The sequence below is a fragment of the Rhea pennata genome, chromosome 1 (assembly GCF_028389875.1).
Source record: "Rhea pennata isolate bPtePen1 chromosome 1, bPtePen1.pri, whole genome shotgun sequence".
NCBI lineage: Eukaryota > Metazoa > Chordata > Aves > Rheiformes > Rheidae > Rhea > Rhea pennata.
Window position 1 is genome coordinate 70,389,993 of NC_084663.1, and position 11,889 is coordinate 70,401,881.

The 11,889-nt window shown below is 42.4% G+C and overlaps 1 protein-coding gene across 1 annotated transcript in view; it reads right to left on the reverse strand.

Moving 5' to 3' along the window:
- The window catches only part of LMO3 (LIM domain only 3), a 54,675-nt gene extending 42,995 nt beyond the window's left edge, over positions 1–11,680 (reverse strand). Inside the window, exons 1-2 of the mRNA XM_062570418.1 lie at positions 11,656–11,680; positions 4,925–5,138 (exon numbers count right to left, since the gene is read on the reverse strand). Of these exons, the coding sequence (XP_062426402.1) occupies positions 4,925–5,138; positions 11,656–11,680 (239 nt within the window). The remainder of the gene's footprint in view (positions 1–4,924; positions 5,139–11,655) is intronic.
- Positions 11,681–11,889: the final 209 nt, after the last annotated feature.

The following is an 11,889-nucleotide window of genomic DNA, read 5'->3' on the forward strand; positions in this document are numbered from 1 at the left end:
CTACCCGTGAAAAATTTCCATCTGGAGTACTTACACACTCATTTAAAAGAGCTGGTATCTTAGCTGTCTGCAATATTTAACGTGCACTTTCCACTACATGAGAGAAGCAGGATCTGCTAATCGGTACCAGACAACAAGACATTTTAAGTCTGCCTTGAATTTCTAAGTATTCCTACATAATCTTTTTTTAAATAATAATTGCCTTTAGAGCAAGAGCAGTTGGACAAGAAAAGGCTGCTTCCTCAGCTCAACTCTTTTCAGCCTGCACCCTTTCACAAGCTAAATATTTTACGGAGGTAACATCTTCACGATGCTCATGGTTGAACACTTTACTTTCTGTAGTCAGTTTTCATTATTTACAAGATCTGGTCCAACATAGGCATTTTAAAAAACTTGATTTGTCTCAAAGTCTTCCCACTAGCAAAGGCGTAAGAAATAAAACCACGATTTGCCTCTTCCTTAAGCAATAACAGTCTAATCTTCATAGCTGTTCTGTGATACCTCTAAAGTCCGCAGTACAAGCCAAATCATTATCAAACTTGGGGGGGGGGGAAAGGGAGAGGGAGGGCAGAGTTTTATGTCCTATTTCCACTCCCCCATCCCCAGTACACTTCTAGATGTGTTTAAGGGCACAAATGCCACCCCAGTATATTAGTTTTGTTAATCCTTTTCCTATGATCTGTTTGCCTGGCCAGGGAAATTATGCAAAAAGTAATAAAAGTTCTAATTCAATTTCCACGTTAAGAGATGGATTTGAAAAATAAATAAATAAATAAAAATCAGAAACCATACTCTTTGTGTTTACTAAGAGATATGCACTCCAACATTTAGTGTCATAGAGCTGGAGTTAAAACCAGGAACAGTGAAGATAATTTAGCTGCATGAATGCCTGCTCTTCAGTAAAATGCTGCCAAAATTAAATAGGAATGAAACAGCACTTTGTAGTCATTGGTCGCTCAGCAGGGTTTGCGTAGTTAAAAACCTAAGTGAGAAGGGTGATTGACCTACATTGCTACTAGCTTAGCACAGCTGTACTTTCATATTTTCACTGCATCCGAGGAAGCTCATTATTTAATGCAACCGAGTTGCATGTAATTGCAGGGCTTCCATTTTACACTTTTAGGGGCCAGATATTAATCTGAAACGTGCGGCACGCACTACCGTGCGTCTAGAAATATCTGCAGCTGGGGCAGGGGAACCTCGCAGGAGGCGGACGCACAGATGGACCAGCAAGCAAGTCCCCTGGCGCCCGCCGAAGACGAGCGCGAGGCCGTTTTCCCATATTTTTGGGCAGAAGCGGCCCAGAATGTGTAACCAAAGCTTGCTTCATCTAGCTCGTACCTGAGGTCTAGATAAGTAACAACCTTCCAGTTAACAACCAGTTTGATAATGTTAACAGCGCTTGGGTCAGCTGGTCATTACTGGCCCTCATGGCAGATTTCAAAGGGAATGTTGTGCTTGTACATGCATATATTGCCAGTTAGCACGGAGGACAGACTGGGAGAAGTTGATACATTAAGATGTCATCCCACAGCTCTGGAGGAAAAAAGGAAAAAGAACAAAAAACCCCACTACAGTAAGTGAAATATATGAGAAAACAGACTTGAAATATTGGCATAAACCTAAGTTCCTCAAATTAAGTCTTCACTTTTTAACCCAGGAGTGTATAAGCAGGAGACAGAAGCCTGCAGGGGAATTATACTCTGCATATCATTTTCACCAAGTATGCTATTTCTAACATCGAGTCCTTTCTTTACTCAAGTCAGTTCTCATCCTCGTTAACAAAACGGAGTTCATGCCTGCCATGGCCACCCTCATACCCTCCGTGCCGCATGCCACCTCCGAAACCCCTCGCCTGACTCACGGGAGTCGAGCTACAGGCTGAAGCCTTGTCTCGCGCACCCAGGATGTCTCCCAAGCTCATTCCCTCATTCAAGACTTCTGCCCCCTCCTCCAAGGAAAAGCGCTTTAACAGAGTAAAATTCCCCGATTTTACCAAAGCGGACAGCTAAAGCCAAGGAAGTTTTGACGTTCTAAAGGTACGAGATATGTCTAAAGAGCTTATCAAAGCATCTCAGCCTCCGAGATACCCTCAGAGGGTACCTTGGGGCTGAAAGGCAGAACACGAGTGTGCATCGGGGATTAGGGTTTTTGGCAGGCGTTTCTAAGCGAGAGATACTTCCAGTATCTTTGCAAATAGCCAGAGACACACGCACGCAGTTTGTGAATCTAACCATGAATGTTAAAGCACACAAAGTAGCTGCATTATTGCTTATAGAGTCTGTAGTATGGCTGTCTTATTGAAAGACATAATGAACATGGAGAGACAAGTTAATAAGCAATTTTACTCTTTATAGTATCATACAAGCCACATATCCTCTAGAGGGCACCACATAAATTAATAGGAAGCTTGAACAGTTTTCCATGCAAAGATTCCCTTTAAGGTTAAAAAGAAAAAAAATAAATAAAATAAGGGGACAGTTTGAAACTGTAATCGAACCCTAATCTGATCATTAGTACAAAGTAATTTGTTCTTTAAATTCATGTCAAGTAGGTTGCTAAATATGAAAGCTTATTTGACTACAAAGCTAAAGAACATTTAACTAGTTTCTACATTAGCATTAAAAAGATCACTTTTATAGGTTCACTGCATAACTAAGTAGATAAGACGCAATGAGGCAAATGACTATCTGCAATTACCTTAAGTGCATCAGTCTGAAGTTTAGTGTAAATACCAAGTTTAAATCTATGCACTCACAAGAATCACTAAAAAAGGCTCATGACTAAATAGCTTCATTAAGACTTGATAAATCTAGAGACAAATCAGAAATATCTTAAACACGATTACAGGATTTTTCATCTGTGCTAATTAGTTTTCACTGGTCCAACTATTGCATATGAACTAAACATTGGTTTTGAATAAGGTCATGGGTTAAAACCATTGGGTAAAAATGATCTCTTTTCTGTGCATTACTTAGAGTTTTAAACATCGGTTAGCAAAATATTTACTCCTTCTAGACATTCAAGGGCCAAACAGCAATGGGATGTGGGTGCATGCACATGTGGGGAAATACTTTGCTTATATCCTTATTGTTACATCACTTTTGCTCTTGATCTTAAGACATTGATCTGTTGCACTAGTACTTGCAAGATCAACAAGTTCCAAGCCCCCCAAAAATTTAGGGCTCAGACGAAACTGCCACAGCAGAGTTCATTCACTCATTGCAGTCATTCGTAAGAAAAAGGATTCTTAAAACAGGCTTGAAAAATTAGGAAAAGCCTTACCCTCTCCCAGAAGCTGTTAAAGCATGTGTATGTTTACAGAGTTGTTGTAAGATCGATTGCAAGTGACGTGTTCCTGTACAATAATTCCCTTCCACTCATTGTTTCAAACATTTCCCCTTGGTTTTTAAAAATAAGGTTCTTAGCTACTTCTCTGGCAGCCTTAATGCAGTAACTTTAAGGTGCATACTCTTTGCTCAATTCCAGTACTCTCTTGTGTTCCTTTTACAGAGCTTTAAACTGTAACAGAGCACTTTCACCACTAAGTACTCCAAGACCATGTCTGAAGAACCCTGAACTGCCTTGCGGATCTGAACACCCAGCTCAGCAGAAGTACAAAGCAGGTGCACAGATTTTTTGTTGTTCTTGTTCCACTCTAGGAGAAAAAAAAAAAAAAAAAAAAAAAAACAGTCGTAATACAGACAGCCAGAGTACCAAAAAATTGTTAACACTTTGATCTTAATTTCTGTTCCAGTCTACCCAAACGGCTCAGTGTACAGAAGCCTTATACATTGGTACCTGCACTAAAACTGAACTTGTAAGTTAAAACATTCAGGAATAACTTTAATTTTTCCCTGATGTATTAATGACTTGAATGTCCCTTTAAAAGGAATACTTCACTACAAGGGCAGGGGAAATATTCCCAGAAATTCATGTTAGCCTAAGGCAGCTAGTCTCATTAGGCCTCCTCCATAGGGAATGGAAGAGAGGTGCTCCTATAGGAAATAAGTGCTCTGAATCACCCCAAAGGAGCCTCTTTCTCTCTCTATTTACTGTTGAGAGCCTAGGGAGACTAAACTTTCCAGATTAAAACTTATCTTCTGCAAGTAGCCCTATTTATTCACACATACTCTGCAGATAAACTAGCTTAGTGCTGCTTAGTAGTATTCTGCTGCAAGTTAAACTTCAAATATTCTTAAGAATGCAGGTCCACAAGCAAACAAGAAGGTAGAAAAACAGGTGACAACTTGTTACCTCTGAAAAGCAGCAACAGGTTACAAAGCATCCCACCCAGGTCACCAAGCTGCATCAAGACCGAAGTGAATTTAAAGCTATTATCTACAAAGTTATTTAACATGGGGGAAAACATGTTGGTAATCTTAATCCAGCTTCTAATAGAAGAATGACAACATTCATAAAAGCTACCACCACTATAAATGAAATTCTTCTGGCAAACTAAGAGGACAAAAACGCATAAACTAAGAAGAGTGACGTCCTCCTCAGAGCTCAAACCCTACTCTTGCTTTGCTGTTCAAAGATGACAGACAGCCCTTTTGTTTTAGGCCACTACTACCGAACACCGCATTGCGTTTAAAAGGGGATCAGATCCCTGGAAATGCGGGGCTGCGAGAAACATCCAGTTTCTTCTATTCTCTTCCTCCTCCTCTTTGAAAAGGAGACCTTGGCATTAGAATTAGGAAAACTGGCAGCTGCGCGTGAGATCTGGTTGTGTGCGTTTTCTGATTCAGTACATAGAAAATGACCTGTGGATTTTAGTTTTATCTCTATACTGCAGCGTTTGTTTTTCTATGCTCCAAATGTAACACTTTGTCTTATTGAGCATCGCTTACGCCACGCTCCCGATCAAAGACTGAACGGAATAGCAAAGTTTGTCAGTGAAGGCAAGAAGGTCGTATCCTACCTCAGGTAGTCTCTGCGACAAAGGATAAGGTTGGCTTTGGTGTACAAAGTAGAGCCCACCTCCCCCAAACGACAGTCACAGCAGGCACATTTCAGGCAGTCTTCATGCCAGTATTTGTCCAGGGCCTTTAGAAGATACCGGTCTTTAATCTTACGGTTGCAGCCAGCACAACCTTTCGGCTTGGTGTCTGGCTGGACTGAGAGCATTTGTATACCTGCAATATAAGGAGACAAGAGAGGAGTGAAAAACAGACAGTCCCCCCAAGACGGTCTCTTTTCTGTCTTCATCTCTCCACTCCCATACACACCCAGTTCATTAAAAAGGCAATCATGTAGATAAAGCGAAATAATCTAAACAGTCCGCAGCAAGCTGAAAACATTATTAAGATAAATTTGAGAGCTGAAACATCCACTGGTTTAAGTTCTACAGCTTCTCTTAAATACTTCATTTACCTGGTCTCTTTGCTGAAAAGAAATATGATTAGAAGAATTAAAATATAAATCAACACAAACAGTTCAGCTAAAAAGTTATCCATTTTTGCCCAGTGCATCTAATGTCTAACAAGCAATGTTTTAAACAGTATCTGTGATAGCAAGCATAGCTAAACTTACATATTTGGACCTATTTACATGTTTATAGAATGCAAAAGCACTCCAAATACTAGATATGGAAAGACTGAAGCTAATAGAGGCTCTGGGCTAGACTTTCAGGGAGGTTTGACATGACCTTGGGGGGAGAGGGAGGATGGAAAGGTTGTTTTACTGTTTAATATTGCAGTTCCTGTAACGCACATGAATGAAGTAATCACATTTCCAGAGACTTCAGTACCAGCATCTTCAGACCTTAAGTCTAAGGACCATCTGAAAAATCTGATTTCAAATAATCTGCACATGGTCAGATACTTATTAGTTTATCACCACCCCACACATACAAAAAAAACCCCAAAACAAACACACACACACCATCTCACACTTTTTAATCTCAAACTTAGCCAACAAATAGTTCAGAGCAAAGAGTACAGGGGCATCACTTATGTGCATTCACCTTCTGATGTAGTGGCAGATAGCATTTAAATAACCATTTAGATTGTGGTGAAAGCGGAGCACAGTTGGGAGAGCGCGACTATACACTGAGCACTGCAGCCAGCTGCCAAAGATCCATACGAAAGTCGACTGCACTCAGTTTTACAGTACAGGGGGAGAATAGGTCACTGCTCCAAAGCGCTTACAGACTGATCTCTCTTAGTTAATCTCATGAACTGTTATCCCATTACACTTGGACCAATCTTCAGAAAGTCATTTTTTAGAAGCAAAATCATAGCCCTGCAGATTCTTTCTTGTACATCAGAGAGGCATCGGAAAAAGAGAGAATCAACACACAGTTTGATTATTAGGTTATCTCACTGTTTTAAGCCAATCAGGGATCAAACTTTTCTTTTTCTCTCTTTTTTTAAAGCTACTCATTACAGTGCATCTTAACATTACAATGAGAATTTTTCAAGACTGGAAAATGAATGCCTTTGTTAACAAGAATATTCTATCCCCAAATTTAGTGAATGGCGCCCAGCTCTTACGCAGAGACTGGGAAAGGTCAGACAGAGTCTTGTAACAAAGAAAAGCAAATTCAAGAGCTCCTCATCAAGAATGCTCTACTACCTACTGTTAGGAAAGCTTTACAGTCCCAGCTTTTATCAGCAGATCTCAGTTGGTGCTGTAACACACCACTACAGAAAGGCAGTCTCAGGTAGCGAGAACATGAAGGGTTTTTCTGTTTCGTTTTGTTTTTCAAAAAAGAGCTCTCATAAGGAAAACAGGAAAACGAGTGTAATCTTTGAAGCAATGGCATAGTGTTCTTTATGGATATCAGCGCTATGAAGACAAGAGGCTAAACACTACGCCAGCTGAGACTTCCAGGGGATCTGCAAGCGTACGAGTACGTAGAGCACTTGGGATTTGTGTGGTTCGTGCTGACTCTGGAGCCTGTCACAAGATTTTCAGGGTTACCAAACTCAGCTCCCGAATGGCACCTGTGAAGTTCGATGGTCACCGAGTTAGCAAAAGCAATTCTTATCGTGGCATAGCATTACGACAGCCCTGCTCCCCCGTTTGCAATGCACTGCTATGCATTTTGGAGCAATCTACTCATCTGCTAAATTAACAGTCGAGTTACAGAGACAGAGGTCTCCTAGTGGCACTACCACGGCGTTACTACTGCGCAGCGCCGGCAGCTCACAACAAAACCGCATTAGGCTTCTATTTTTCCATCTGTCAGCATACGAGCGGCGTTGCTGCCTTTCCACCACTCCTCGCTCAGCGTTACTCTCATAGCTCCCACACCGCCCACAGGTGGGACCCGTTTCTTGTTCACGGACAGCAGGTTGAGATCCAGCAATTCGCCCGGGGCTCCCCACAAAGTCCACGGCAGGTCTAGGAATGAACGCACATCTCATCCTAAGTAGCGTAAGACCATGGCTGAGCCGCTAGAACATTTTTAATCGCCAACTGACTCCCCCAAAACCCAGGGCGCGTACATAAAAACAGCATGTTAATACGGCCATGAATAAGTGACTAAAAGCAATCAGAGATTTGCGGTAACCTAAAACTGATTGTAAGGGAAAGGCCTGCTGCATCTCTTACAACTTCACACAGTAGAAAAATCTTAAAAGTTGCATAAAACAGAAGTATAAATATCCGTTAAGCGCCAACATTCTTATCCCCAGTCCTCTCTTTGGCCACATAGAGAGCATAAACATATAAAACAAACTGCAGTTTATATCAACTTCTTGGAACTCGGTTTAAAAAAAAAAGTTCAGAAGCATGCAGGACTGTTTTAGGGCTTTAATCTTTAGCTTGAGGGAGTCCAGGATAAACTAGGAGCTAACAAAGTTAGGGGCTTAAAAAAAAAAGGAAAAAAAAAAAAAAAAAAAAAGGAAAAAAACACCTCAATGTAAAAATTTCAGCACCTGATAAGGAACTGGGTTAGAAAACGGAGGCCGACAGTCTCTGATCCAGGCAGATCTGCTGCCCTGCGCCTTCCAAAGTGGACAAGGTGCAACAGAAACAAGGCTAAATTAAGCAAATATCTGACCAAATGGCAACAGCCAAGCCTGACAACTCCTGAAGTATACGATGCAAACACGAGGTTGTCTTATTACCCCTAAACCCCAACGGCTTGCGCAGTCTCACGGATACCCCTGCACCACTTTCGAAACGTTTGCTACGGCAAGAAAGCGGACAAAGCGCTGCTGAGGCGCTTAGCCTGTTCCCTGCTTCCGCACCCTCCTTGTCGAGACAAGTGGAAAGGGACAGGCTCCCCACGGAAGCAGTGTTAACAACCCTTCGCATCTGTTTTCCTGAGGCTGAGCGAGAAGGTGGGTCTGACATCTCCTTGGCAGTATCTTCAGATTAGGGATTCTGTTTGCAGCAGCTTTTGGAGGGAAGGAGTGTTTTGCTCTTCAGATCCTTTCTCATTTTACTTGTAGTCAGGCTACCTCTATTTTAATAAAAAAAAAAAACTAACAAAACTACTGTTTCATTATAAAAAGAAAAGTTGCACTTATTTTTTGAAATATAAAATGGATCTAAACACAACAAAGCACAAAACAGTGCTCCAAGAAGTGTTTTACTTATCTCCAAATTCTTTGCACGTGCCCTTTTCTTTTCATGCCCCAGATTAAATCACTTAATTTTGACGGCAGAATACTTGATCACTTTTTCCAGTGTAGTACGATCCACCTTAATGCGGATCAGCTCTCAGACCATCTCTCTTCCTTTTAATGTTCCCATAAGGTCTCCAGCGCAGCTACACTTTCCACATAAGCGCTTGTGTATTTTTAGCTCTCTCTTAATTTGGCAGTAAGAATACCTGCAGCTCCCTGTTAGCCAGCTGCTCGGAGGCTGCGGTCTGAGTACTCGTTTACTCCTCAGGACACAGGAAGGACCCTTTCAGAGGCTGACGGCACCCACAAAACCATCCAAACTGCTTGCCGCTGAAACACCAGGAAGCGGTGCGGAGCACTGCCGCCTGGCCGCCCTCCTCCCCTCTCCCCCGTGAAGGCAGCGCTCGTGGAGCACTTCCAAAAAAACCACACGGCTACGCGCCGGCTGTGAAAAATCAAACCCAGCTTTTCCTCCAGCCCTGCGGAGTCCTACCCCTGCTCTGCATCACGGAGCAGGGCTGCTCTCAGAGCAGAGCAATTCCTGAGCCTAGTCTGTCACTGTCACACGAACCCTTCTCATTTCACCCCACTCAGTCCTCAAGGGCTTCCTCTAGCCTCTCTCCTCTGTTCCCTCCCTTCAACCCCTCACCCCATCCCTAAGACGCTGCCCACACTGCAGAGCCGTGTTAGGAATAAGACTTCTTAGTCACCACCCACCACCTTTAGGATTGCTGAAGGGGGATCTTCATATCCTCAGTTGGAGAGTTTTGGGTTTCTCTTGGTCACCCTGGATAAGTTGTGCAATACAACCAACTCCCATCCCTTGTTGTTATCGCTGCTGCCTGATGAAACGCTGTCAATCAGTTTGTAACTATGAGGTTTGAGATAAAGAGGAAAGACTGCAAGAAGGGCTAAATTAGCCTCCAGAAGACAGACAAAAAAAAAAAAAAAAAAAAGAAAAAAGGGGGAAAAAAAAAGAGAAAAACATTTCCCTCTAATTATCACCCTTCTCAAAATGCAGGAGAATAGGGATCTGGCATAACGGAATTACATTTTGTCAGTGATGCAGTAGTGTCTGTGACCAGGATTGGTCCCTGACTGTGCTAGGTGCTGCACAAGACCTTCAGAACAGTGGTTCGTAGTTGAAACAGTCTTTGAAAGACACGTTAGGGATCGAAAAGGTGGATATTATCATGCAGTAGATCATTTTAAAACTGAGGCCCCCTCGCTGAGGCATGTACATAGTTCCTACCAAGGACAGTAAGATGCACTTCAAGAAACAGGAAAACTTGCCTCTGCTTTAAAGAAAAATAAATATCAGTTTGGAGAAAATTAGGTATCACTGTACTGATCTCTAGAACACAGCAAACTGACAGAAATGTGCACTCAACAAGAGAGTTAGAGATCCAGTAGAAGATAAAAAGAATACTTTTCAGATGCTTTCCCACTTTGTAGCTTCATCCTAAAAGCATTCAGCATTCCAATTATGCCGGACAATACAGACAGACTTTAGAAAAGAGTTAAGGTTTTAGAAGCTAAGAAACATTTCAGAACTTGCATGTAGCACATCAGGAGTCGTAACTAGTTTTAGATTGGCATGTAAATGGTTCTGTGGAAAATTCTTATTGCCTCCGAGACCCTGCTATTCTGAGTTATTTGACAGTTTAAGGGAAATCATAATTAAAAAAAAAAGAGACATAAATAATAGCCTGTGCAGTGTGGTGCGCAGAAATAAGTAGAACCATTTCATTTAAACTCTGGTGAGCTTTTAATTGCCTGGATTGCATTGTGAACCAGCCTAACGGTTGATTGCCTCCATTATGCTCTCTTGTTCTGTGCCATTCATCCGCACAGTCTCAGCTTCTGTAGTTAACACAACAAAGTAACCGCAACTCCATAACACTCAGGGTATTAAAAAAAAAAAAAAAAAAAAAAAAGAAAAGAAAAAAAAAAGTAAGATTTTTAGGACTCTGAATATAGACTCTCTTGTATACTTTTGAGTTAAATTTTCCCCATAGTAAATAACTAAACTTCACCTCCTGACCCTTCTACAGAGGAATCTGATTTTTCCCCCCCTTTTCTTTTAGGAAGGGGAAAGAAGGAAGAGTTTTTTTTCTTTTTTTTCTTTTTCTTTTTTTTTTTTTAAGGAAAAAGGGGGGGGGGTGCAGTCCCACAGCTGGGAGCAGTGATACAGATTAAAAGAATTTGGCCAACATGGCTAGTCGATTGCCAAGAGACACCAAACAAAAGATTTCTCTTCTTCTTTCCCCTTCTCTTTTTGAAAGCTAGATTGGGCCTAAAAGCTTGTTTCTCTCTGTTCACTGGCCCAGAGCATCCCTGCAGGCTGTAGCCCCCTAAGGGACAACACAGCAAATAGATGTACCCAGATCTCAGGGACTGGAGCTGCTTAGCTATGTTCCTATCCCTGTCGTGCTCCCCCTTCGCCCCCCACTCCCTCCCTCCTTTTTTAGAGCAGTGATGCTGGGAACCAATTTGATTCCCCTTTTCTCCAATGCAGCTGCAAGGCTCAGAGATACTGACATTTTTCCACTCTTATCAGTTTAATTACAGTTACCATGGCAGCAAAGTGCTAGTGCTTGGCAAAGGCCAACAAGAGATTTGCAAGACTGAGTTCAATTTTGATGCAGCTCACATGCAAAATAAAAAAAAAATAAATAAGAAACATACACTCTACAACAACAAAGAATCCCTTTTGGAGTTGGACGCTCAGGCCTTTTGTGCTAATTCCTTTTCAAGCATCACGGGGATGAGGCGATGGGGAGAAGAGGGGAGAGGGAGGTAGCGGAAAAGAATGTAGCAATATTTGTTGCACCTCGCAAGATTAATTGGTTTGAACAGCAGTCCTACAAAGCTGTCCTAGGAAGCAATCTTTGGGGTCTCTCAGAGCAACATGCGCGCACACACACACACAGACCTGCTCGCTACGTATTCAGTATTGAAGAGGAAAGAGAAACAAGCTTCTTTCCCTAAACGCTACTTTAAGGTACGGGTTTTGCTCAGTGCGAACCAAGGAAAAAAAAAGAAAAAGAAAAAAGGGAGACTGCGACCTTACCGAAACTTTTCTCCTTTTTCTGCATGAGTTGATTTACGGGTGCCTGGCTAGCTCCGGCTTCCTGAAAGCACCGGCTCCCAGCAAAAGTAGCAAGTGCCCCCGCGGCGCGCCGCGGAGCGGGAGCGGAGCGCGGCGCGCCGCAACCCGGCTATTGTGCGGCCGCGGGCGGCGGGGCCGCGCCGTGCCCAGCCCCGGCCAATGGCAAAAGCCACATGTTCCCCTAACTCTGCCCGT